Source organism: Patagioenas fasciata, chromosome 2 (genome assembly GCF_037038585.1).
Source record: "Patagioenas fasciata isolate bPatFas1 chromosome 2, bPatFas1.hap1, whole genome shotgun sequence".
Classification (NCBI taxonomy): Eukaryota; Metazoa; Chordata; class Aves; order Columbiformes; family Columbidae; genus Patagioenas; species Patagioenas fasciata.
This window is the reverse complement of record NC_092521.1, coordinates 91,881,919-91,909,838: the sequence shown is the minus strand read 5'-3', so window position 1 is coordinate 91,909,838 and position 27,920 is coordinate 91,881,919. Positions and strand designations below refer to the sequence as shown.

At 42.0% G+C, this 27,920-nt stretch overlaps 1 protein-coding gene across 1 annotated transcript; it reads right to left on the bottom strand.

The window, feature by feature from the left end:
* Positions 1-27,237, bottom strand: LY86 (lymphocyte antigen 86). Its single transcript, XM_065832982.2, has 5 exons — positions 26,922-27,237; positions 12,638-12,724; positions 11,065-11,193; positions 3,927-3,979; positions 1-752 (listed from the first exon to the last, which is right to left on the bottom strand). The coding sequence occupies exons 1-5, from the start codon at positions 27,040-27,042 to the stop codon at positions 657-659; spliced, it is 486 nt and encodes a 161-aa protein (XP_065689054.1). The 5' UTR covers positions 27,043-27,237; the 3' UTR covers positions 1-656.
* Positions 27,238-27,920: the final 683 nt, after the last annotated feature.

Below are 27,920 nucleotides of genomic sequence, written 5' to 3'. Positions count from 1 at the left end.
TTATTTAATTATGAATTTATTGAGAAGCAAGAAGAGCACATAGCTTAGATACAGAACGTTTCACATATCACTTAAAAGATATTAAAGGACAAAAAATTCCAGGTAGACTCCAGCAGATTCTAGTGATATGAATCCAGTGACAGGACATGTATCGCTGGAAAAAAAAAAGCATGTTCATCCTATTTGGTCTTTGTTCTGTGGTTGTAATAGAAGCTATACTAGTGGAGGCTCCAGACACGCCCCAGGGGAGGCTGACAGTGTTGAGTGCTGTAACTGCATAATATGTGATACATATGAAAGTCTTCTTTAGCTTGTGTTAGAAACCCTCCATAACTTACTGCAAAAACAACAAAAAAATACGTTTAGGCTCTTGCCTGTTCTGTTTCATGCTATTTTCATCCTAAAATGTTGGTGTCAAATACTTTCTACTTGCAGCTGTATATATTAGAAGCAAAAAGTGAGCTACAGTGTGCATCTAGAGATGAAATTACCACTAGAGGGTCTAGTGACTTCTTGAAAATAGTGAATTATGAAGAGGAATACCTTCCGAACCACCTTGTGGGGCTTATTTCCTTCAGAATCATTGTAGCATGCAAGCAGCTCTCTTGGACTGAATAGTTTTGGTAGTCTGTAGCTTTCATGAAATTGGTTTGCTACTAATAATACTCCAAATAATTTTTCACAGTAAAATCAGCACAAGCAACAGTGACGCCATCCTCATTAGTCAGCTTTGCTGAAACAGTGTAGTCTCCCTGTGTGAGACAAACACAAAGCAAAAGAATTAGCGCATCACTAGTATATAACTGCTTCTGTTTCTATGAGGGAGTCCTCTTCCTAGAAACAGAATAACACTTTTCCCATCAAGTTCCTCCAAAACCCCTCCTGTTCAAATGTTTCAGAACTAGTAAAGGACTTGCCCATATTTTCTGCCAAAACACATTCATCAGGGATATCAGTGCTGACAGCACAAGTTTAAAATTAAAACAGCACAAGAGGAACAAAATGTTTTGATGCATAAAAATTCTTTTTAAATCTGTAACTTCTCATGTTTCTTATAACTAAGCACAATATGGCCTGTGCTGTTAAATAACTGGAAGGGGAAAAGGTGCTTAGTTGTCTGGCACTTCTTTTCCTTGGATCTTGTTGTTCAATATGTACTCTGTTATCAATATGATTTTTTATAACAGAGAGCACTGTGGGGAATGTATGTGTGTAGATGACTCAATCTGTGATGAATTCATATATAATAAAACAAGAGGTAGTTTAATTTCAAGTTGTGTTATTAAAACTACTAGTAGTTCAGGCTTCAGGGAGAACTTGTATCATTTCAGTGCAAAAAATCTCAACCTTGAAGAAGCCATGCCTTTTTTTATTGGTCAAAACTACTCTTGGACACTTGGAGTGGGAAAAGTGCTGGGCAAGGGAGGAGACAAGGTTCATTTAACAGATTTGGAAGAAGAGGTGAACTAGATTTCATTCACTCTAGATTGCTGGCACTGTGGTAGTTTTTTTTGTTGCGTGTGTTTGGTCCTTCCCCTGTTCTTTTTTTCCCCCTTCTCTCTCTGAAGTGTGGAGGGGATTAAAACCTGTGGTAGGAGAGCTTGGCAGCAGTGGCCTCCTGGCTTTGAACCACAGAAAGCTTTTGCCCTACTCAGGACTCTTCTGGTTGTGTAGTAGAAGGAGCTAGAATGAGTCAGGCTTTTTGGCATTTGCCTTCTACCATGGGGTTTCTAAAGCAGTAACTGGCCTGTGTCCTAACAGAGAGGTTCAAGCTAAATGTAACATCCAAATTTAGAGAGAGGCCCAATGGCAACATGCTCATGAGAATACAGCCTTGTTGTAATTGCTGTGCAGGCTGTGAAAATGTCTGTTGGACTGCTCAGATGAGGCTGTTCTTCATAATGAGCAGAGGATGATTGCTGTATGGAATAACACTTTATTGCTGGTGTGGAAGGATGGCATTATTTGCCTGATTGATTAATTAACAAAAAAGGCTTCCTATTTCCTTTCTCACAAGCATGTTAATTCTCCAAAAGCTTATAGTTCATTCATGGAAGAGAGTTTATAATGACACATTTCCATTGCTTGTCAGTGATCAGTTTTTTTTTTACCTCCTCCAGAATAATTTTTTGCTCATGGGTAAAAATTTTATTAAAAGAGGACTCTGAATACTCTTGGTGTTTCTGGCTCCAAATTCAGCTAATTTGCCCAGAACTGGAGTTTTACTGGTCTGTGTGGCGGTTTCTGTGGGCCAAAATACTGGAAGAGGTTGCCCAGAGATATGGTAGATGCCCTGAATATCCCTGGAGACATTCCAGGCCAGGCTGGATGGGGCTCTGAGCAACCTGATCTAGTTGAAGATGTCCCTGCTCATTGCAGGGAGGGGATGGACTAGATGACCTTTGAAGGTCCCTTCCAACCTGAACTATTGTATGATTCTAGGGCTTCCTCTTGGTCTAAAGACCTATTCCTCTGTTTGTCTGGAGCCTTTACTACAGAAGTGTCTTCAGTATGTTTGTAAAGCTGCTCCTGGAACAGGATGCTGACTGATATGAGCTTGGGTGCTCCAGTGTGTGGGATCAAAAGGCATTGTTCAACACAGCATCACTAGGAGTAGACTTTAGGGAAGCAGGCTGGCAAGGGTGTGCTAACAGCCTGCATTAGGGGGCCCAGCTCTCTGTGTGAAAGCCTTAGGAAGTGAAGGTTGTGGCTGGTCCTATCACCAAGAGAAGGCTGAGACCTATGAGATGGTAGCTGTTATGGGAGGCTTGATCCTCCCTTGAAAACAGCTGTCCTTGCCATCACCTCTGCAGGTCTTGGCAAGCCTGGCTCTCTGGGAGTCACGTCCTTGTGTTCTGTATCCCTTTTCTGATCCTGTCTTCTCCTTTCCTGCACCTGGAGCAATTCAGTGCTGAGCAGGCCCCAGACCTCCTCTCTGAGGCTGACATAGGTTATATTTCTGCTGCTGAAGAACTGAGAGCTTATGCTGTTCCTTCTCTATAAGTCTAAGGAGTTGACCACTGACCACCTGAACTGTGTGCTTTTGCAGTGGTAACCATGATCCTTTCTTCACCACATTCTCAAACAGACGCCTTGATGATCCAGATCTTGTCTTCGCTTCTATCCAGTCTCTTTGTGTATGTGGCTAAAAAATCCTGTGTTATTTACTAGTCAAATACATCTTTGTTGTGCTCAGTTAAGAGACACTGTGGTGTGTTCAGCACTTGATACCTATTTTGCTTTGCAATGTGATTTGGTTGACCTTTAAGAAGGACACTAAGCTGAGCGTAGAGGATGCTGCTTGTAATGCGTGAACAGAAAATTCAGAGAAGTGCCTAGAGTACTGCCTGTTTTCTTACCTTTCTAAGAAATTGTTTTTTATTTTAAGGCTCTAGAAGTCCGCAGAAAGTGTTCTTGGCCCAATAACTTGTACTTTCAGTCACAACCTAGAAGACCTCTGTATCTAACACCATATATGTACAATGGAACACATAAAATTGCAATAGTTATCTAAAGTGCCTTTATAGCCAGTGAGGGTAAATGAGTTTCTCCAAATTCTTCAGCCCACTAAGGCATGTGCTGAATTGCAGCCTTGGTCTCTCAGGAGTCTCTTGGAACTGCTTCTTTTATTACTATTTTAAGAGTAGCAGAGTGGGACTCTACTAAGGAACTGCATGACTTAGTGCTGGTAGAGGATATCTCCTACCCCAAGAAAACTTGTCTCTCTCTGGGTAATGGTAGCTCTCTAATGTTTTAAGCAAAGCCGCTTAATTTCATATTGTAAAGGATTAGTCATATAAACACTGTAAGATCCAGTGTGCCAGATGGGGGAGCTTGAAATATGCTGATGTAGTTGCTGGTAGTCCTCTGAGCATACCCTGTCCAGAAAGCCTTTCTGCATGGGAGCACAGCTGTGATCACCTTACCTGTGGGATTTCTTGGATTCCCAGTGTGACTGGTCCCTCGTAGTAGAGGTGTTCTGAAAAGCAAGAATGGTGGTGGGTGATTAGACATGCAGTACATGAAGGAAACAAGCAGGTGATTGTAGGTGCTTTTTTGTAACAGTGCCTCAAAGTGCTCAAGTAACAAGTGTTTTGGAACTGCAAAGTGCTCTATATAGGGTCTTGCAACAGCTCTCCTGAGAAAAACGTCAGGATGTGTACTGCCTTATGGGAAAGGAGGCTCAAGGAGGGACCAGCAGTCCCTGCCTGAGCGGAGGAGGGGGTCATGGCTTTGCACCTCCAGGCTGGTGTTCCTATGTCAGCACGCATCCCACAAATAGGGAAATGAAAGGGGAGGGGGATTGCCAGACGCGAGTCCTTTAGTGTGATCTGTTAAACACCCACAGCTGCAACAGTTGAACTATACTCTTTTGGTACCTTAAAGAAAAACCAATCTGAGCTGGGTGTTTCTGTAGGTGTGGACTTCTAACTGCTTGCTGCACATGACCTTAAAGTAATAAGAACTTGTCTATCTCACTGCTAACGGAGTGTTCACCAAGAAGTTACATGATGTGCTAAAGCAATCACAAGTTGTGTTGGTGACTGGAATAGAGCCCAGGAGTTCCACCTCCCAATCTTCATCTCCCTAATCATGAGGCATGCTTGATTTTGCTGTTGAAGAAAGGGCAACTTTGGTATTAATGGACAGAATTAGCAAGCTGTTCTGCAGTTCCTCCTACTTTTTCATAGCTTACTGGGCCAAACTGTGCAGACTTGACTGAAAATATAATTTGTAGATGTTTCAGTATTTCAGAATTTCTTGCACAACTTGCCCTCCACAAGTAATGGAAAAGTCTAAGAACTGTTTAAGGACTCTCTTTTGTAAGTGTCATGAAATATTCTTTACTTTGACAGTGACAGAGGAGTATTTCATCATATTTATCTGAGTATGTGCTAGCATCTTGATGCTTGTCACTTCTAGAGAGTTGTTTTAGTCCAGTTTCACTCTGCTGGTTTAAATTGTTTCTTGTGAAAGCTTAGACAAAAGGTTTGTCACATGTTTGTCATATGGTTCATCCCACCATGCAGTAGGTATCTGACTTGGAAAACAGTTCACAGAAGGTCTTCCCCACGCATGCTATGAAATGTTAGTCAATGCCATGTAACAAACTTATAGGAAAGAATCACGACTATAAGATAAACTAGAAAGAGAGTAGGAAAAACCCGAGATGTCACCAATGTTCCGCAACTTTGCATTAATGAGGAGTTTGTTAAACGTAACGCCCTGATGATCCTGGGAGGTGGAAAACATGCAGAGCTTCTCAGTGTTGCCCTGAAAAACCTAATACCAAAACAGAATAAAATAAGTATGTTTTGGCTTTTCACTCTCAAACTGATCAGCTGTGCTGCAGCACTCATACTGTACTCATTCCTTTCTGCATCCCTGGCTACTTTACCTGGACAACAAGAAGTCTTTTCCTTTTCAAAGAGCAATTACCATTGCTGCTTGCTTTTGTGCATGAAGCAAGAGCCCTGGAGTCTGACACATCTCTGCTGCGGAGAGTGGTGACTCAAGGATTTTAAAAATACAGTACAGCCCACTTCTCAGTTCACAACTTTACTTGAGTCTAAATGGGAGTTGAAGGCGCTGCAGACTGTATGACTGGGATGATGAGTAACGCCACTGGAACTTGAGCTGTATGTGTTGATGTGTGATAAGCTGTATTGTGCATTGCTTCTTCAGGGTGGTGTGGACCATGCAATTGCTTGGCTCATAGTTTGTGTGTCCTCTCGTTCAGCAGAAAGCCTTGTTGAACTGTCTCTCCTTCAGTCATCTTTGAGCCTAGCAAATCTTGGATGGCAGCAGAGTGGAGAGGAAACTGGGCTGTCAGCAATCACCCTTCCCCAAAGTCCTTCTCCAAAAGCACATGGAAACTTCTCTTGGATCATGTGGCTCATTAGGGTCTCACCTAGGCTGTCAGAAAGCCATCCAGAATCTAAATGGGCAGATGCAGCATTTAAGCTCTGCAAAGGCTGTATTTTAAAATGAAGTAGGAGTCATCAGGCCATAAATTTGCTTCTGAAATTATGGCAATGCTAATCTCTCCTTCAGTGTAGGCAGAAGCTACTTTCCCCCCCACACTTTGCTGTGACAAAGTAATGATTACATCAGAGCTAGATGAATGCAGTCTTAGGGCTCTGCCTCAGTTCTCTCTGAGAAGTTTTTCATTATTGCCCTGACGTGATGGCTATACCTTTGCTCGGAAATCAATGGAGTCACTTTCACGGGCTGTAGTATCTTCTAGGGAGCCTGCAACTGTGAAGCTGGGTGCTGTGTGTCCAGTTTGGGGTCCGTATTTACTACTATGTACTTCAGCCCTGCCCTTATTTAGCACTTTCTAACCAGGGGTCTTGCAGTGGTTCACAGTTATTAATCATATGGAGCTACTAGAGACAGTCTAGTGAAAGGCCACTGATCAGATTAAGGGACTGAAGCTTTTTTCCAATGAGGAGAGGCTGAGGGAGCTGGGACTGTTCAGCCTAGAGATCAGGAAGATTAAGAGAGCACATCAGTATGTGCAAATATCTGAAGGGAAGGGTGTAAAGAAGACAGAACCAGGCTCTTCTCAGTGGTGCCCAGCGACAAGACAAGAGGTAGCGGGCACAAACGGAAACACAGGAGGTTTCTCCTGAAGATCAGGAAAGACTTTTTTAATGTGAGGGTGACTGAACACTGGCAGAGGTTTCCCAAAAAGGTTGTGAAGTCTTCATCCTTGGATATATCAAAAAACCCTGCACGGACATGGTCCTGGGCAATTGGCTGTAGATGGCCCTGCTTGAGTACATGGAAGTTGAACTAAATGACCTTCAGAGGTCCTTACCAACCTCAGTCATTCTGTGATTTTGTAACCAGGCCTCTATAAAACTCTCATGGCCTTTCTTGCTTCAATAATGTGAGGGGAAAAAGGACTATGCTGCTTTGCAAGTATGTCCTGATAGGAAACCAAGGGAGCTCTCATTTTCAGCTAGTTGAGAACCACCAGGAAATAATACGGATACATAGATTTGCTGAATTTTATCATACATATCCATTTCAGACCATGGCAACCTTCTAAGTGCCTATGTTGGCTGGATCAGGCTTTTCAAAGCCTATTCAATGTTCCTCTCACATGAGGATTTCTGCTATGATTCCAGAAGTGTAAATATCCTCCACAGCATTAAGGACTATAGTTTATCACAGCGTCCTTCATATCTTCATACATTTTTCTCCATTTATTCATACATTTTTGCATTCCTTCATTGAAAGAGGATGAAAACATCTGCTGCAGTAAGTGTAACTGTCACAAACACTGAGCCTGGCTCATTGAAAGAATCCTGTAGTCTTTTCAGAGCAAGCCCAGATGTATTTGCAAAAAATGTATGAACAGTTGAAACAGCAAAAATCATGAGTGCATTTTTCCAGTTAAAAATTCTGCATTGTCTTTATTGGTCTCCTGGTAAGTTATGGGATCTGTCAAGCATGCTGTCATCAGTGACGTGCTTTCAGTCCACCTTCCTTTTTCTTAAAGACTTAACTGAAGGTGATTTCTGTAGAGTATTGTGGAAAACATTTCTAATGTACAATTGAATCAAGGTGATATTATAAATTTGTTGCAGCAGTTTTTGCTGTTTTCTTCTAACAAAATAACTTAGTGCTTTTTCCTGTCAGTGAAAGCAGGCCTCCAGTAGCTTCCAATCTGAAGCTGAGTTTTCAAATGTGTAAGAACTTCCTGAGGATTACTTTAAGTTACTAGTTATCGTTTATCGTGACGATGCCTCTGATTCCTGACAAAACATCTATCATGAAATTCTCACTCCTCTTTCTCAAATCTTCCTTGCACTGAAAATCTTTGAAATGTTCTCACACTCTTGTACTATATAAAGGCCCTGTACATCTGCACCCACCTCTTTCTTTTTCTATGTTTTTAATCTTTTTAGAACTTAAATGCTCCATGTTGGAGTTCTTCTAGGACACGATCTTGTACCTATGCAACTGACACGCAGCTTCTGTGAGGTTTAGGGATGCAGGAATGATCTGAATAACTGCCAGTTATAGATGTATAGTTGAGTGAGAAAAATGTATATAAATATACAGCCGGGTAAGAAACATCCACTCTCTACTGGGGAGGAAAAAGAGAGATGAAGGGGCTAAGCAAGAAAGTGTTGTGTATCAGCCCAAAGACCTAGCTTTGAGGTGTAGCTTCTTTCTCACAAGTTCGTACCTAAACTCTCAATGTGATACCCAGTTCTGTAAGTCATATTATGTTCTCTACTTTTCTTCAAAATACTGTTTTAGAAACTTGCTTACTGTGACACCTACCAAAAGAGGGAATAATGTAAAGAATGGTGGTCTGGAGCAAGCAAGGGCTTCCTCTGTGGTTTGGGAGTGTGTGCAAGGAATCGTGCAAGTTCTCTGGCAGTGCCTATATCAGTTGGGACTGAAAGAAAACTTGCAGACTTGCAAATGTTGCAACTATCTTTTGCCAGGAAGTTTTGTTTAAGCCTGCAAATTGTGGTTGGGACATTGCTAAATATTACCCTGGTAGGTCTCTTTCTCTGATTTTAGTGATTACATTGGGAAATCTGTTAAATCTTATGTAACTGTTTTCTTTGGAGGAAATGGGTAATAACCAGCACTTTCTACTAAAAAAAGAGGAAGAGGTGAGCTCATGTTATGTCACAAATAATTTAGCAGTTTTTGTTGTTGATGCTGTTGTTCATAGACGGACAATGGCCCATTTCCTTTCAATCTTTGAGCTAATAACTTCACAATCAGCATATAGCTCAAAGAAAGAGATCTTGGAATCCTGTTTAGCAGTGAGCGGTGCCAGATGTGACCTTTGCTTAACATAAATAATAAATACTATATGATTACAATGAATATTAAACCTCTAGCTATATTAAGTCTCCTAAAGTATTTCCAGCCATGGCAAAACTGTAGCATTATAGGAGAGCAAAGAAAAAAAAATCAACCGAAAAACCAAACCAAACAAAAACCAAGCAAACAGAACGAAGCAAAACACCAAGAGCAAACATCCAAGACTTTCCCACATCCAACTCTTATAACTCTTTTTCCTTGTAACTTCTATGTGGACAACAAAGCCTGTGACAGAACTGAGTTCCGTCTCATTTTGGGAGACAGAGGAACAGGCAGTTTTTTGCCTCCTTGTGAAAGGCAGGCAAATTCTGTTTGAAACTATGCATAAACTCTAGTCAGGTATATTGGAAATATAGCATGTATAACAGGGGAAAAGGGGCTCTGCATGAAAAGCTTCAGCTGAAGGGGCTGTCTCCTCCTCTGTTCCTTCACTAGGCTGCATACTTGACCATTCACAATGTTGTCCGTTCTGCAGAGGTGTTAGGTCAGATTTACAGCTGTGCTAATACGGTAAACTATGGCTGTGGTGAATTGCCTCAAACTAGTCCTCAGCTCAGCCTTTTGTGTCCTAAAACATGGGCTAGAAGCAAATGTCAACTAATTAAGAAATACCGCTTTTTCAGTTTGAACCTTAGTCTGAGAAAGTTCACTTCTTTCCCACTGTGACTTTAATTACTAAATAAAAAACAGCCACTGATCAAGAGGCTGTGTATTAAAAAGTGTGCAGCAGAGGTCCTTGCACTAACTTAGGGATACTTTTAAATGAAGATATATAGTATTGTTTAAATAACCAACTATGGTTTTATATCATAATGTACTTCAATTAGTAGAAACAATCAACTGCCAGTTTAAGATTAAGGGACTTGGAAAGCCCAGGAGGTTTTGGCTTTGTAGCTTAATGTGTGAATAGCAGTTTGTGCTCAGCTCAGGACTGACTCCATTTCTCCTTAATGTACTTTCTAAAGGATGTTATTTAGTGCTTCATCAGAATGAGGTAGTTTTTCAGTAGGTTTATGGGTGCTTTCCCCCCCACCTCGTAATTCAATACACAATTGAAGAAACCTCTGAATTTAATTTTTTTTTGTCTATCTGCCTTACAGGATTTACATAATCGGTTGCTCATGCAGAATTTCTCTGTTATTCTTTGTGATTTTTCTATGCCGTGTGAAATGTCTTAGTAATTTTCCAGGGGCTGTTTTAGCAGTAGTGCTGTGCACAGTCTTTAGACTCATAGCCCTTGCATATGAATTATTGCAGTGTTACCAAGATGGAGATGCAAGTCAATGGAATGAAAGCAGAGCTGCTGAAACTAACTGCTGCTCTAACAACTCTGAAACTTCTCTGCAGCTCTACCTGTTTATTTTAAAATCAGGCTAAAGAGATGATCATAATGTAAGAGGGATTTCAATATAACCACTTAAGATACACCGATATGACAGTCTAGAGGCATGACCATAGCTCTTCTGGACACACCATGGACAGCTTTGCAATGTCTGACCTGGTCATGGCAGAAGGGACCTTGTGGTGTGCAGACTCACGTGGGAGCAAAGATGCCCACTTTTTGGGAGCAGCTAATGTCACTGTAAACCAACCACTGCAAGTCTGCACCAGCTGGCAGCTTGACTGGCATGAGCTGAAATCATCTGACTGCCACAAAAGCAAGTGTTGAGCAGAAACAAGATGCAAACCATAGAGGGTATCAAATAGCACCTTGGTCCAAATATACTTGTTCAAGCATAATTCATCTCAGAGCAAGTTAAGAGCTTCCTTTAAAGACAGGAAGTGTTAGTTGCTTAATAATGAAGAATGTATTCAGAATGGCTTGTTTGTTTGCTCAGCCATTTATTTGACAAAAATAAAGGCCAGTTTTGTAATACTTCTTGCTCACATGACAACCATGTGGCTATAAATAGGGCTTATGAACGTCTTTGCTGCTGAATGGGGTCATATTACTACAGTTACCTTTTATGGACTTGAAATCCCATGTGTGTGCAATATTCTGTGATTAAAACGAAAGCAAGCAAACAGGTTAGGGGAAGAAGCAGGCTTTGAAATTAAAACATCTCTGTCCTACTGTGTTTCTGTCATCCATTAACACACTGTTGAAGTAAACAGAACATTATGATGTATTGGTGCGTTCAGGAGCACAGCAGGTGCATCCTACTTGGAGTATTCAGTAGCCATCAAACCTGCTGCCTAATTTACCTCCTTTCTGCTTTCCACAGAAAATAAGCTTAGAATGGCCTGGCTCGCAAAGCGTCTCCGAGTAGGTTAACACGGTCTTCCCATTTATGATCAGGTCAGTCTTGACGTACAGTTCCTTGATGCTGTGTCCTACACACAAAGCAGAAGAAGAGCTCAGAGAAAGTGCAAGGATAAACAGGTTTATTTTAATTTTAAACAGATTCAATTTTTGTTTCTTCTGATGTTTAAACCATAGAAAGTTTTTTTCTTCACTGCAAACTCCTGATATACAGAAATCCATGCTTCAGGAACAGGTCTCTGAGTCTATTAAGGTGCATGACTGAGACATAACAGCATATCTCTTTATTGTTATATAAACTATGTCCACGACCACTCTCTGACCTTGAGGCCAACTGGCATAGTAACACTTGTGTCCATACAGCTAAACTCTTTTTTTCCCAACTGTGTCTAGCAGAAGGACCATATCCAATGAGCTCCCAGAAGCAGCTTGTGACCTGTACCTGCTGCATGGGAAAAGGGTAGCTGGCCTGAGCCAGGGATCAGCATAGCAGCATGGCAGTGCTGGGAGGTTGCCGCCTTCTGCCTGGCTTGCTAACAGATACAGCTAGTGAAGCTACTAGATTTTGAAGCAGGTCCTGGACGCTGAGTTGTTGGAAAAACATTTGCAAATTCCTGTAATGCGATTTTGCAGGTATGTTTAACTCTGCAGCCACCTGAAAACTGGTGCTCCTCAGGCAGAGAGGCAGCATGTCTTACATGAGGGAGAACATCTGCATGCAAGGAAGCATTCCCAAAGACACTTAGCACACAAACTTATTATCAGCACCAGGAGCATGCAGCAGTGTTCTCATATTTATGGTCTGGTAGTAGATGTTCTAGATGAACTTGGGGTCAACAGGGTTGGAAGAAGGTGACTTCACTGTGCAAGGATCACAAGGCAAGCCACGGATAATATTAACACTCAACACATTAGCTCAAATGCAGTTCTGGTTTTGAGCTTTTATTGCTGATTAGTTAAGTGCTGGAGCGTATAATTTCAGCTAGCACAGGTGGTGAGCTGATGGCATGACTGTTGCCTCAGGTTAGCACTCCTGCAGTGCTCTGGATCCTCAGCACTCCCTAGGGTGCTGTTTTGCATGCCCAGGATGAGCAGGGAGGCGCTCCCCACCTTACTCTGTGGGAGGCCTTAGCTCAGTCTCCCATCTACAAGGGTCAGCCTTGGTGATTTGGTAAGCACTGCTGGTGCTGGCACAAGAGTCTGAGCACTGTAGCTGTCTCATTCAACAAGACTGTCCTGAAAAGACAAGTTCTACAGACTACAAGTTGTACAGATGAAGGGTAGGAGAAGAAGAGGGGCTGAGGCCTCATAGGACCTGCTAAGGGTGACAGTGTAGTCTGAGGCAGAGCTGGTAACAGAACTGACATTTCTGTAGCACCACACAGGTTTTGAAATTTCTCAGAAATGAAGCCCTTTCATATTTTATAGGAGGTTTTCACCCTTACTTACTACTTAATACTAGCACTTACACATGAATTACCTGTTTATGGCATGAGAAAACAGCAATTCACTTACTTAGGACCAATGCAGCTCTGATGTTAAAGGTGTGGGTTGCAACATCAGAACAACGGTCAATGCTGAAAGCAAAGTCTTGCTGAGGATCTGTTTGGAGACAGAAAACAGTGGGGAACAAGTTGTATTTTTAGTGAGATACTGACTGTATAGAAGAAAACAACAAAATCTAGAAGTGTTATAAAACACAGATTACATATTCCTTAGAAATTCTCTGAGATGTGCTCAAAGTTCCCATACCCTGTGTTTAATAGCTACTTCTGTCTTTCTTGCCACTTCAATCGGAAGCACACTCAGGTGATAGCCTATATGTGGCCTAAAATATACTGTGTGGGAAAATGAGCCAGATCCATGGAAAGCACGTTGCCCACAGTGGTGAGTAGTCAATACTCGTTCAACAGTGAAGTCTGAGCACAGCTATTCATCCCAGGCTCTGCATATTGCTGTTCCCTCTTCAGTACTGATGAGCAATTCGTTATGATGACTTTTAAAAATCCATTTGTTTCACAAGACAGCTTGGTGAGGCTGTCTCAGAAACTGAATCCTGAAGTGGGATGAAAAGTCCAAAAAATGAAAACAAAATTGCATAACTAAGATCCTGGAATATTTCATTCTGGGTCCACCATTGTGTGATATTTCTAGCCTAGGAAATATTCTATGTTCCTCCCTTTCTGGGAGACTTCAGCAGAGCTGGGATCAAAGGGAGCCCAATAGCTGATGGCTGACATGAGTGGCGCTCTTACCAGTTCCTGCAGTACTCCTCCCTCTGTATCTAACTCCAAAACACTTGTGCAAACTTAATTGCTTTCCCCTCACTTCCACCTTCTTCTGTGCTAGCCTCCATGAGACACTGTGGTATGCCTGAAGGCTTGCCAACATGTCACTCTCTGGTGACAACTGGCAGCAACAACTGACAGCTCAGCTGCCACAACCAACAGCATGTGCAAATGTTTCCTAGAGCCATGACCGGAGGTGAAAGATCTGGCCAGTTTGGCAGCATATCATCTAGAGCCTCAAGGCTTGCTCTAGGCATAGGTGTGTCCCCCATGGTGGGTTTTCCAGCCAGGCTGTGCGTCCAACTTTCTTCTCTGTGGAAACCACAGAAATTACTGTGGCATGTGCAGAAACAGCCATAGGCTCCCCAGTTTACTCAGAGCTGGTGGTGACAGAACATAGGCTTGGGAATTGAATTCTGTTTAAAAGTTATTGTTGCTTGAGCTAATCTTATCACTGAATTGAAAATAGCAGGTTGGGTGAATGTTCCTTTGATGCTGTTGTGAAGCTTGAGTCACAAGTGTCCTCTGTGAGGCTGAGGTGATATCTCCATTGGCTGACCCTATTTTTGCAGCAGTTCCGTGTGGTCGTAGCAGCTGGCAGGGAGCAAGCCTGGGTGACGAAGGTCTGACCATGAAATGAATGAAAGTGATAGGAGGAGCTGGGGGGCTCTGACAAAGCCAGGCTCTGCATGCAACACATGAATTGTGAGTGTGGTCCAAAAGGATCCTTCAAGTCTTAAGCTCTGATAAAATAACCCTTTAGAAGAGTGAGAGAGAAAAGTCACTGGTATTTCCTACAGCTCTGTGTCCCTGTGCTGGAGTTTGTCCTCCACACCACTAAAGCTGCCTCTGCAGCTGTATGATCTGCTTGGGACAAAAAGTTGATTTCCTGCAGTTGTTTATTGCCTACTAAAGTGTGACAAGAGTCAGAGTGCTGTCTTTCCTCCCTTTCCATGCTCCTGTCAGTTCTTCCTTTGTTATTGCAGCTTCAGAAGCTGTTGCAATCGGGTAGGAGAGCAGTTTCCTGCTACAGCCAGAAAGCATGTCAAACTTCTCTTTTCTCCAGGACCGTTGTGCCTGCTTCCCCTCTGGTCTCTGCCACCTCTCAGGGCTTGGTTTCCGCTTTTCTCTGGACTTCTGCAAGAGCCCCTCCATTTCTGTTTTCTGTGTGGTGTGATGATAAGGCTCAGGAAGCAGCTGCTCAGATTCAGAGCAATTTGGGCATTGATGCCTGCAAACAGTCCTGGTTGTCAAATGACTAAAATTGTTGGTTCTGTAATTTCCAGAGGGAGCTGAGTTCAAAAATGGCACTGCAACATATACGATACTGTTCTCTTTTCAAAGAGACTAGACTGTGCTTTAGTCAACAAATTATGTCATGGTATTGAGGCTAGAAGCTGATATTAATGAAAACAAGCTTCTCTGGAAAGCATGGTCTTACAATGAACCTGACTGAGAATTGTTTTAGCTTGGATGTCTTATGCCCTTTTTTTTCCCCCTAGGGTTTGAGCTCTTTTGCCAGATTACATATTTCATGGTACATTGTAGCTGGTGATGCAGCATGAGACTCTGGTGTATGCAGAGAAGTGTTGTCTGGTCTGCAGAAAGTAAGAGAGTGCACAAGTGCTCACATGAGAAACTCCAGCAAAATTTGTGAATTAGGGCACTTGGATTTTTTGTTACTCTGTTGCTGAGAGATTCAAAGTTTTCCATTGGCGAAAGAAATGCCTATTAATTCTCTGACCAACTCCCTGTGGGAATTCAGGCTATGACTTCGCAGTCCAACATCTTAGATACTGTGATGTATGTGGAGGGCCTCCTGCTGAAATGAATTGAAAGGATGGCTGTGTTGCTAAAGCTATGGTGCCAGGGAGTCTGGATTCCAAAACATACAGGCAGAAAGGTTGCTGCTAAAAGGAAATGAAAGAAAATAATGGGGTTTAACCATCTAATAAGATGTCTGTAAATTCAGCTGTGTGCTATGAACAAAGGTAGTATGCCATACCCCTCTTTCTTTAAGTGCTGAGGAGTCCCTCATGTGGCAAAGGCATCTCAAGGCAATTGTCATTTTTGTGTTTCATCTTGGATGCACAACTCTGAGTCACTGTGTGTCTATTATGGAGGTTTAATACTTATTCATCTTTGTTTGCTTCATTCTGAAGTGAGCTGGTTAGACTGAAAAAAAAATACATGTTATGTCTTTCACATGTGCAGAGCAATAACATTTGCCATTAAATCTCTAAAATACATGGGGCTGCCCTTCAGCCTTCCACTTGCCTGCAACATTTCATAGTGCACAGTACTGTATGTTCCCAGACTTCCCTCCACCCACTCCCTTCAATCTGCTCCCTCTTCCATAATTAAAGCTAGAAACTCTTCAACTGGTTGCAGAATTTTTCTTTTCCAGTTCAGTTTTGATATATTACCAACACTTAAAATGTTGCTGGAAATTTTGCAAACTAATTGAGGTGTATTAGTGAAAATCTGCATATTAGGGGGTGAGGGGAACAGGCATTTTTTTGGTGTCTCTGTATGAGGAGGGTTTGGGCTGCAACGTATTTGTAGCTAGCATGAAGATGCCCAGAAATACAATTTTGACTGAAGATTCTCTAGAGACAGTTCTAAATCTTTTGGGCAACTGCTCTGAGAAAGAGGCAAATGTTTGGCTTTTGTAAATGATCAATGCATGGTAAGATCTCAGACTTGTTATTTGAACTTGATGTTGTGGCTAATACTGAGCTCTTAACTGTATCTACCACCAAATGTACAGCTCTCACAGGAGACTGGCTTCTGAAGAACAATCCTGCCTTCTGAGAGGCAAATTTGGGACGTACCTGGCATCTTACCACTGATCACCCCCTACATGGCATAGTGCCAGCTGACCCCATGGCCTCTCACCTCCCATTTTACCTTTACCCAAGTACCCTGATGGAGATTTTTACTATGTTGGCTTGGTATGTGGCTTTCCTTGCACACCACCTGTAGTGGCACCATAGTGCAAGATTTCAGCCTGGCTTAGTATTGTGAGGTGCTCACAGCGATGAATTTTGCTGGGTTTTTCTAGAAAACTGAGCAGACGTGTGTAGTACAGTCTCAGAAGCTCAGGTGAGCTCCTCACCTTTTCTTCCTGGAGTTTCTTTTCCCGCTCTTACTCTTGACAGAAGGTTCATAGCTAAACTAGATCAGACAATATTTACAGCGGTATATCTATGTGACCCTTCTGGCTGCAAGCCTTGTACCTTTGATCAAGATTATTACCCTAGTAACAGGGACAACAGATAGGAACACACTTTCATGCCTCAGTTACTGCAGTTGTGGGGCTACCAGCTCATGTTCCTGCTGAATGTGGGTGTGTAGCAAGCCACAGGACAGTGAGCTGGGGCTGCCCTTACACCCCACAGCCTCCTGTGCCCTGGGAGGTGATCTCCAGCAGGAAGATGAAGCAAGACAGCTGGGAATGATAATGTGCTGACCCACCATGGTTATGGCTCTCAGAGCCTGAGCTGCTAGATGACTAACTGGGCATTACAGTAACTGCATGGCCAGATGGGAAGCACCTGTTATAGGAATTTTGCTGGGCTGGTGTACAACAGTCTCTGTCTCTTATTCTTCTCTCTCCCTTCCCCCATCTTATTAACTATCCTCTACTGGCTTTACTGTCATCTGAATGTGCTCTAAAATCACATTGTTTCCATATGAGCATGAAAATCAGTGGCATGAGTGAGTAGGAGCAGAAAGCATGCAAGTTTTGCCTGTGAGAGTCCACATCTGTAAGTCTTGCAGTGGTGAGAAGACTTCAAATTGGTAAGCTTTGTGTGTTTAAAATAACACTTTTAGAGCAGATAAGCCACAGAATTGAATGGAATGACATAGCTGCACTTGGTTAGGGTCATACAAGGACAAACTGGTGCTAGAGGAGCTGGAAATTAGCACAAGGAAGAAACATATTTAGTAATTACCCAACACTCCTCACCTTCAAAGCTCTTAATAAAATTAAATCATTAGTCCTTACAACACTCAAGGTGATGAAAGGAGAGGAAAAGAATGAGGAACTGTTTGGGATCTCAGACTTTATGTGTTCACTCAACATTTTTCCTTTAATCTTCATTTAAATAAATTAAGCTGAATGCTCAAGGTTATATTTGACACTGGAATCTACCTAAAAGGCACTGAGGAAGAAGTATCAGGTGGATGAGCAGCTCTCCAGTTGTGCATATAGCTTTCCCTGAGCACCTTCAATTCATTGAATTTCCCTTTGGGCCTGCCTTCACTGCAGCCACTGCCATGTCCAGACATGACTGGGAGTGGCAGAATGACCCTCTGTTCAGAGGGGAGCAGAATAAATGGTGAGACTCATGTTGCGTGTGTCTATGTTATTAGGAGGATGCTTCATCCCAAGATGCTCACCTCAGACATGACCAGCTTCAGACTTTTGCCCTGTTCAGACTCACTCTGGCCCCCTTTGCACAAGTAATGCTATGTTTTGTCTCCTGTAACTTTCTGGCTTGCTTAGGCAACATGGAGGTGAAGGAATAGGGAAGATTACATTTTATGTATCCTTAATGTCCTGGGGATACAGACTGTGGGAATTCCCCTTAGCAAACACAGCTATCCACTTGTGGTCTCTGAGATCTGCTTAAACCTGAAGCTCTTGTAGATGTCTAATGGAATGAATAACTCTGCTTCCTTTCTGACGCAACTTATGTATTTGTAGATGGAAGCCTCAGGATTTGGTCTCAGTATAATCTACAAGTTAAAACCCCCAGAACCCTAGAAGTATTTTATGCAATATTTAAATAATTCCCAATCTCTTCTCAAGAGTACTGAACACTGGTAATACAATGAGCAACTGTATGCTGCTTGGTTAGAGTAAGGCACAGGCATTACTGGCCAGTGTTTACAGTCCTAGTTTTGGAGCAAAGTGATTCCAGTGTCTCACAAAATGAGTTTAAATAAAGGAGGAAGACATTGTCTCTTGCTATTTCAAATAACACTCATTGAGTGTAACTGAGGTCCAAATTTGCAAATATTCAGAAACAGCAACTCATAAGGCTGGTAGCTTTTTCAAAAGTGTTGCTGAGGCACTGACTACAATAGTAGCGGAATTTGGGGCATGAGAAACAGATGCAGGATGGAGGGGCTTAGCCTGTGAGCAAAGAGCTTGAACTGTGGCAGATCACAAGAGTGGAAGAGCCCAGTACCAAGCTGAGGTCACCCAGCTGCCACCTGTGGCCATGGAGCTGCTGGTGGCCTGGGTGAGGAGCTGTGTGGTATGATAAGCTGGAGGGAAGTGCCTCTAAAGACAGCAGGTGTGGGGGGCTCTCTGCAGCTGAAGGGACTGTGTTTGTGGATGGGGGTGTTGCCAGCATGCATAAAGCTGCCTTGTCAAAGACTTGACCTGAGTCTCCCTGCCCACCTTTCTTAATAGCAGACTTGTTAGAGCTGTTTGCCAAAGGCTCAAGGGGAGGCCCAGTATCTGAAAGTTCATGGAGAATTTCCTTGATTTTTGTTAGTATTTGGAAAGGGTTTGGGTTTTTTCTGTGCTTTATGGGTATGAAAAAGCTTTGTCTAAGCCTCCTTGAGAAGACAAAACTGAAAGATGCTGTCTTTAAGAGATAGCACATACAGATCTGTATTTGATAATCCTGATCTGTCCTAGTTAGCTTGAGAGAGAAAGGGAGACAGGATAGGCTTCAGCTACAACAGCGCAAAAAGAAAATACTGCATTAATTTAGGCCTGGCAGGGAATGTATTAGAGAGGGAAAGTCTTTATTCTTCTGTTTTGTTGGTAAGAAAACATCATGCACTGTGTAAGATGCATACAGTAACTGCTTGTATTCCTAATCAGAGCTGTCTCTCTGCATGAGTTTTTTTTTTCTCATTCTTTATACTGCTCTACTTGAGGTAGAGATCTCTGGACATCAGTGCTTGCCAGTGTGACTGGGGATTCACAGCAGAATCATGTTAGAAATAGAACTAAACTTTACTAGAAGCTGCCCTGCTGTTAGACACATGCCGTGCTCTGGGATAGCAGGCTTTACTGCTGGTTGTACAAAACAGTAATCAGCAGCATATAAATGGGCTAAATGTTCCTGTTTTCCCAGGATGGGTTGAAATCCACTGCAGGAACGTGGCAGTAAGCTATAATTGGAATGGCATACTTCCTCTACTGAGAAAACTAGCTGGGTCTCTGCCTGCGTGATCACCACTGGATCATTTGACAGGAACCATCCATCTTCAGGTGAAGAGGAAGCTGGTGCATTGAATTAACTCACGGAAGCTTTCAAGATCTTTGCTTTTGACAACTTGAAGCTCTCCTGAGTCTAAGAACAGCACCTGGGACAGATCAGAGGTTTTGGATTTGGTACGTGGTGGTTCTGTATAGTGTATTTGGACATGTCCCCGATAGACACCATTCCTCCCTAGGTTTAGGTTGCCATAAGCCTCCTTGAAGCTGATGTAGTGACACCTACAGACAGTAATGCTAAAGTCCTTTTTGCATTTTCCTGAGATGTGTTAATTTTTCTTGGATTATTCTGGATATTTTTATTGATGGATATTAAATTGCTAAGAGAACCTGACCTCCTGCCTCAGAGTTCAGAGGAGGGCAACAAAGCTGGTAAGGGGTCTGGAGCACAAGTTTTATAAAGAGCAGCTGAGGGAACTGGGGCTGTTTAGCCTGGAGAAAAGGAGGCTGATGGGAGACCCGATTGCTGTCTACAACTACCTGAAAGGAGGTTGTAGCACGGAGGGTGTTGGTCTCTTCTCCCAAGCAACAAGTGACAGAATGAGAGGAAATAGCCTCAAGTTGTGCCAGGGGAGATTTAGGTTGGTTATTAGGGAAAATCATTTCACACAAAGGGTTGTCAGGCATTAAAACCAGAGTTCTTAGAGACATGGCGTAACGCCAGTGTTAGGTTAATGGTTGCACTCAATCTTGAGGGTGTCTTCTGACCAAAATGATTCTATGATTTTCCTTGGTAAACTGTAAGCACTGTAGGGTCCAGAGCTATTTTGAGGCCTTGGTGACAGCTCTAGATGAGGTGATGTGGCAATGTCAAGAAAGCCTATCAGTGCTTCATATGTTTACACAGAAAGCTTTACACTGGAGCACTTATGAGCAACCGTGGTTTGTTCTTGCTTCTGACTTGATGCAGTGAATGTGCCTTGGGATAACTTCTACTTTATGTAATACAAGAGCTAACCTCAAATTTTTATCAAACTGTTAGTACAGCTGTGACTCACCTGTTTAGTATATTAGACTGCTTCATCCATAAAGACTTAAATTCAGCATGCAGCAGCAAATGACATTTCTGCATTGCCCTCAGTACTTCTTGGCTGTAATGCAATATGTGATTTTCTAGGTATGTCTCTCCTTTTTGTTTCCAAAAGGGAGCACACATTTTCCTATGGCTTTCCTTGTGTGCTGTTACCCCTCCTGCTTGTGATACCTTAGTGACTCCGTGGCTACAACAACCAAAGACATGACAAAAGGCAATAGATGTAGAATGTGTCTCCTAGTTTAGATTTAGCAGCTGGAGATAAGCAGGAGAGGCTGTCACACATAAACAATGCTTTTCTGCAGTCCCTGATGCAGGACCTTCATTGATTTGGTGAAGAAATGGGCACTGTGAGGAAACCTCTGAGAACTAAATTAGATGGTAAAATTTAAAGTGTGGTGGGAAAAGTTCAGCTGAGGATAACTCTTTCCACTACTAGTCTCAGTGAAAACATTAATATTGATTTTACTAAGTCGTTCAGAGTCTGGACGCTGAACCTATTGTTTTTGAGAGAGTACCTTGGAGGTATGAAATTGTCTCCTGCTCCTCCTTACCATTTACATTTTAAAACTTAATAAATACTCTTCCCTCTCTAAAAGAAAAGGTTAAATGAAATCAGAACCACCTTAAGAGGTCACATAGGAAAATAAAGTTTTAATCTTCTCTAATGAAGCGGAGAATGAAATAGATGAGGTAGTTTTAATTCATGGAGGAAACAAAATTTTAAAGAGGATTTGCATGTGCACTATTATCTGTATTACCTTGATTCTGATGGTAGTTTCACTCTGTTAGGATCTGGTGCCAGAAACATGCATGTCAACATCTGGCTTTCCCCCTGGAATAAGTAAGCTATGCCAGATGAGTATAGCAGCAAGGCTGTGACACTAAGATGGCTTGGACAGAGCAAACAAACAAACAAAAATTATTTTTAAGTGAAGTTCTTAAGTTCTTTGATTGTTTGCCCATTAATGATCTATGCAACAAAAGATCAGAGGGGAGATGGTGTCGTGTGGCTTTAAATAATTTAGAAGCAGAAGCAATTGCTGGAGTCTGCTTGAGGGAAATAAATAAATAAGTCCAAGAGAAGCATCTGGCTCAATCTGTCTGCCAAAAAACCAAAGAATAATGGAAAAAGAACCTTATTTTACCAAGTGTGTAGACGAACATTTGCCCTGAAGATGCATGAGGTGAGAATTTTTTGCAGACTCTTCTTTGCTAGCTGAAGCTATTGGAATACTTAGATCTTTTAACTAAGGGATATAAGTGTGTGGCCAGGGAGGAAAATGGACTAGTAACATTGGTTAACAGGAGGAACAGAGCAGTGTGCTGCAAAATTAGTGCTGCAATGATAACAATTTAGCAGGATTGCTTACAGGTTGGTATTACTGATTGAGCAGGGCTGGGTGTTGCAGGTCTGTTTCTGAAAATGAAAAAGAATTTCAAGAGAAATTGTATGCTTAATCTCTCAGTATGTAGGAGAAAAGGTACGATGGTCTGAGTGTGTGAGGGTAACCCTAGTAAAACTGAAAGTATTCAGCATGGAAAAACAATCAGAAAATTGTAATCTAACCAGTCTCTGTCTCCACTTCTTAAATTTCCTTAAAGGAGAGTTTAACAGGGGGGTGTCTACACTGTGCTATCTGACCAGAGCAGGTTCTACACCAGAATAACCTTGTTGACTTCCAGAGGACATTTTAATGGAGATCCAAAGCTGAGCTCACAAGTGCAAAGAAAAGCCATATAAATGAGAGTTTCTCCATCTGTAAATGCAACCCAGTGCAAACTCACACTGAAGTGGACAGTGCTGCTCTCTTCTACTGTATCAATGTAGGGCAGGAAAAAGTTTTATACAAGTGACCCTACTTGAAGTATGACATGGAGCTCAGTGGATGTAAGTTCAGTCTGACTTTGCTCTGTTTAAGAATAGGCAGTGGCATGTGAAAATAATTCTCTAGATGACCATAGGGCACTGCTTCTTTGTCTAGTAGAAGACATTAATTAAAGCAAATGGTTGCCCATATCCCGAAATATGTTTTGTTATTTTTAAATCTGTAGATTTATATCTGCAGATATAAAACTTGAAACTGGTTGCACCCTTCTTTACGTATTTAAGTTCTGGAGCCTGAAATGAATACTGATTGTTTGTTCCTTCTCCTGAAACTTCAGGCAATGGCTATTAACCTCGCTTCAAATGGAAAGAGAAGAAAAGATAAAGAAAGTTAAATGTGAGTCGGGAAATGTGTTTGTCTGTGATAGTAAAAAAAATCCCATGTAATCTGAAGAGTGTTTTATAAAGCCTAGGGAATATGTCTCAAGATGCCATCTGCAAATAGCATTACTTTGACACTCCTGAAGATCCCCCTGAGATTCCCTGTTATTCAGTCCTGTGCACAGAAAACAAATTCCTTAATGGTTGATACTCTCCAGACCCTTTCTAAGAACCTTCTTCCTTACCAGTAACCTTTTCTGCACTGACAAGAAGTCCACAGTTTCAGGCATCAGGGAGCTCCGAAATCTCCCAGGTCCTAATCTGAAGGCAGAGCTTTATTCATCACTGACCCATACTAGTCTGCGTTTGCCAGTCGAAACAAAACCAGGCATTCTGAAATACTGATTTGCTGATATAGGCCCCACTAACATTTAAGAAACAGCTGTAAAAATGGTTGGAAAATGTTTTTCATGCATCTGCAGCAGCAATCACCTGCTTTACCCTATGAAGAGGGTGGCATTTGAACATTACATTGTAAGGATGTTTTCATGGCCATTTAAGACAATAAGGTTTACATGAATAGTCTGGAAGCAGGTGCTGGTGGATGTGTTGAAAAGTTAAAATTTGTCATTGCACTTTGCACTTTGAGGTGTGTGAGTGACACTCAAATAGCACTGGAATCTGCCCGGGGCACTTTGCTACTGTTGCCTCCCCGCCTTTCCCTTCTCCGACAATTGCCTTTTAAAATACAGCTGAAAAGATCAAAAGCCTTGTTACTGTAAAAAAATCACTGTGAAATTAAAAGGGATAGGAATCAGCCATTTGTGTAGCAGGTTCTTTTCATGTCTCCGCATAGACTTGCCAATTACAGTTCTCTTTTCTCAGTCAGAGATGTTAACCTATGCTGCTTTTATCTCAGGATCCCTGCCCAGGTTTCTAAAGTGATTTGTGGTCATTTGACATCTTCCTTCGTTTTTGTCACTTGTTCCTGGGAGGAAGAGTGGCACTGATGGGAAATGTCTTGCCTATTTATAGACTGTCTCAGTGTTATGTCTCCTGTGGTTATATAGAGGAGGCAGCATACTGTCTATTTACTTTACTTTTAGACCACTTGTCTCTCAGCCTGAATCTCTTGCTATGGACTTGCTGCTGAAAATTTTTGTCCAATTTATTTAAATGACTTTTTTACAAGTGCATCATATTGATCAACGGGTTTTTGTCCAGCCCTTTCTTTTGATGCATCCCTGAAGGTCCTGGTTACTGAATATTTACTCTGATATGGCTGGGTAAGAATGGGGATCCTTTTAAAGGATCCAGGGCATGCTAGGGGCCTGATGCATGCCTGTATCCTAGCATTGTAAGGTCAGGATGCAGCTAGAACAAGTGCTTGCTTCAAGGAACTGGGACTTCCTCCTGGGTACAAGAGATCACTATGCTTTCTCTGTCTGTCTTCAGCTATCCACCTAAGTTTCTCTGCTACATTTATCACAGTTATGTTAGCTCAAACTTTTGGCTTTAGTCAGGCTTTTATTGTGTTACAGGAGAGGATCTGATAAACTGCAAAGTAAAAATACTTAGCTCCTTTTTAAATGCTCAGACTGAACTCTATTCATCTGTTGACAGAGAGCATTCAGCTCCAAAAATAAGGTTGTGAAGTATCTGGCTAAAACTCTCTCAACTTCCTTAAATTTTACTTGATTCAACTCTGCTTCACTGATAACATCCTAGAGTTTGTAGCGCTGATATCCTGAACCTCTTGAAGCCAATGAGGAATCCTTTACCCAAGACCTCACACTAGATACCTCGCTGTGGCCACCGTATCCCAGAAGCACGTATCTTCCTCTGGTATCTTCAGTGGAGCAGGAAATACCATGGGGATTTCTCTGACTGCAGGGATGTGTGAAACAGTCTTCTCCTGAAACAGCCTCGCACTGGCTTTGTGCTTGCTGACATTATAAAGCTGTATGAGAAAGTGGTTTGGGAAAGGGTCTCATCAAACCTGGGTGAGAACAATTGGCAGGACACAGCTAAAGAAAGAAGCTATGTTCTGCTCATCTCATTGTGGTTTACAGTGAAATGTAGTGGGGACGAAGTCTCCCCTCTCCTGAAAGGGTGACCGGCACCTCTGGTGCTGTTGCCAGTGAGCTCAGTAAGAGCAACGCCTTCTCTGAGCAGAATGTAGTCTGGTGCATTTGGATTTATCATAGAATAGTAGCATCACAGAATGTCCTGAGTTGGAAGGGACCCACAAGGATCATCGAGTCCAACTCCTCTCCCTGCATATGACAACTCCATAGTTCACAATCCTCCTCGCCTGTAGATTTTTGGGCTCAGCCCCAAAACACCTTATATTTTTCTGCTTTATGCAAGCTACCAGACTATGAGTTGAGTCAGCAGAGATGCAGATGGAGAATCCTGGTCTGATGCTTATAGGTGTGGTAGCCTCCAGAAAAAGGCAGGGCAGAACATTGTGATAGCAGCTGTGAGTGTTGCCACAACCGAATCTGCCAGAGCTGTAAGGGAGTGAGGACTCAGCCTTCAAACAAGGCATCTGATTTAATTCTTGCATTGTTTTCACATCTGTGTAATCTTTTCATCTCCTGTAGCTGTGTACAGGAGAACAGAAAACCACTCTCAGTGTTGGGACCTGACCTGTGTGATCTCTGGCTTGTGCTTCTCGAGCTGTGAATTGCTCCTGAATGAATGTATCTCTTACCTTCCTGTGCACGGAAAACCAGAATAATTGACACATAAGCTCTAAACAAATGCATTTTGTTTGCTAGGCCAGTGGTGTGCACAGTAAGAAGCAATGGCTGACTGACACGTGCCTAGCAGACAAATTTTCATCATCATTTGAATTGACCCAAACTATAGCCTGCACCTCTGTGTCAAGGCATCTCATGCTGAGACCTGTTGAAGAAACAGGATTAATTTATACAATGTTTTCTTACTAAAATAAAGTTAATACCAAAGCTTGTATTCAATATCTAATTAAACATTTTCCTAACGCAGTATACCTATTTAAAATATGTGAAGCCTGACTTCAGTCTCATGGGAGTAGGCCACTAAAGAATAGCATTACAAATATTTATTTACCTCTCTTGTCCCTTGCTGGCTTTATTTTAATGGGTGTGCAAAACACCATGAAAAGCTACAGGGGAGGAAAAGCCCCCCAGGAAACCCTTTGTATTGGGATGAATTGGAAAAACAAACTCTAGGGTGCTTATTTGCCATGAATCACTTTTCACATCACGTGCGGAAAATGAATGAGGCATCTGTGAATCTAATTCCCTTTGTCCCAGTTGTAAAGCAGATCAGCACAATAGGAGAGGCACAAGGCCAGCAAAGCAAGAGGTGGAAAGCAGGCACCTTTCAGTGAATTCATTTTTAGTCATTGCAGTACTACTTGCTCCTTTTCTTCTCTACAGATTTAAAGAACAAATAAACCCTATGGTCCCTGGGAAATGCCTCTGTTAAGCACTGCTGCTGAAGTCTTGCTAAGCATGGTGGCAATGGCAGGGAACACAAATCCTTCCCACTGTCACGCTGGGTCACTTGTCACTCCAAGTGGGAGGACAGAAAGCACATCACCGCAGCCTTGCTGCACATTAGAAAAACAGCAAATCAGTGCATTGAAGAGTCTGTGTTGTCCCAGAGGGTAAAAAAGATAAAGATCAAAGGAGAGTCTTCCTTTTTTTTTTTTTTTTAACCCAACTTAAAGATGCTGAACTATTGTTTTGTTTTGTTTTGGGTTGTTGTTGTTATTGTTGTTTTTGTTTATTTTTTACAGCTGTTTATTATTCTAAATTAGGTTACATTATTTTCTCTTTATTATCTTCAATATAAATACAGTTAGATTTGTGTGTGTATGAACCATACCAGCTATATTTGAAAGGCTAAAAATATTCTAGCTTCAAAACCCGGTGCTGGCTTGGGATTGCCTGGCTTACAAGCGTCTCTCACAGCACAAGAACAAATTTATTGCCCAGCTGAAAATATAACGTAAATTTAAAAAATCTCACCACAGCTTTTGTAATATATTTCCAAGTTGTCCTCTTTGCAGACTGTGTGCGTAGGCCATTCTGTGCTGACGTTGATGAAAAGCAGGACTGAGATCAGAATGAGAACGTTTGATGTCTTCATGGTGGTGGCAGTAGTTTGCAGGATTACTTCTGTGTGTCTCTTGTTAGGCTCTGTGGAGGGAGGTCTTCCTTCCTTTCTCCAAGGGAGAGTAGAGTTACTACATTCGTGCCTGCAGAAGGGTTAAGTGAGCCAATGCAGCCTTAGCTTACCACAGCGTGGTATAAACAAGAGGCTAATCAGAATTGGAGGGTGCTATTTCCGTGTGCTTAGACTTCTGCTTTCTGCTTCATGTTAGTTTAAACTGATGACAAATGAGTTAATCGCACCTACTCACTGTACGGCATAGCCCTGCCTCGGTGCCTGCTGGAACAGTGCAGCAAACTGTGATTTTTCTCTCGCTGCCAGTTTCTTCTTCTGAAGTCAAAACAGTTGGGTCAAGGCTTCATTTAGCTCTTCTGGCCACAACACATCACGATCACCACATCTTTATCACACAAAGTCAAACCAAATGTTGCAAGATGGACAATATGGTTTCTATGTTCTTCTTAGTAACAAATCTGTCTGCTAGAGGGAAGGAAGGTGTGTCTGAGAAAAACGACACCAAATAAGCAAGTCTTGAAACTTTTAGGAATTAATCCCTTCTTCTTGACTATGCTAAATACTGCGTTTATGTTTGTTTTGTTCAATGGTTCTTAGGAATGTACTACTACTAATATACACAATCAGGTAAACCTAAACTTATTTTTTTTCCTGGTTATTAAACTACCCACTAGTGTATTTGTTATTCACACTAGCTTTTTTTTAAAGCTATACTTTATGCAGAAATTAGTGGCTGTTGCAGATGGCAGGGAATGATCAGTAAGGAAAGGAGGGAGGATTGCTTCATCTTCAGTAAACTTCCCTGATTTGGTTTAAGATCCAGGGTTGGAATAGAATTC

Coding starts and splice junctions, on each gene's coding strand:
- LY86 (XM_065832982.2), bottom strand. CDS start 27,042: ATGAAGACATCAAACGTTCTCATTCTGATCTCAGTCCTGCTTTTCATC. Junction 11,194..12,637: donor CAGAGCTGCATTGGTCCTAA/GTAAGTGAATTG, acceptor CTTTGTGTGTAG/GACACAGCATCAAGGAACTG. Junction 3,980..11,064: donor CTGTGGAAAGCAGAAAGGAG/GTAAATTAGGCA, acceptor CTTGCTTTTCAG/AACACCTCTACTACGAGGGA.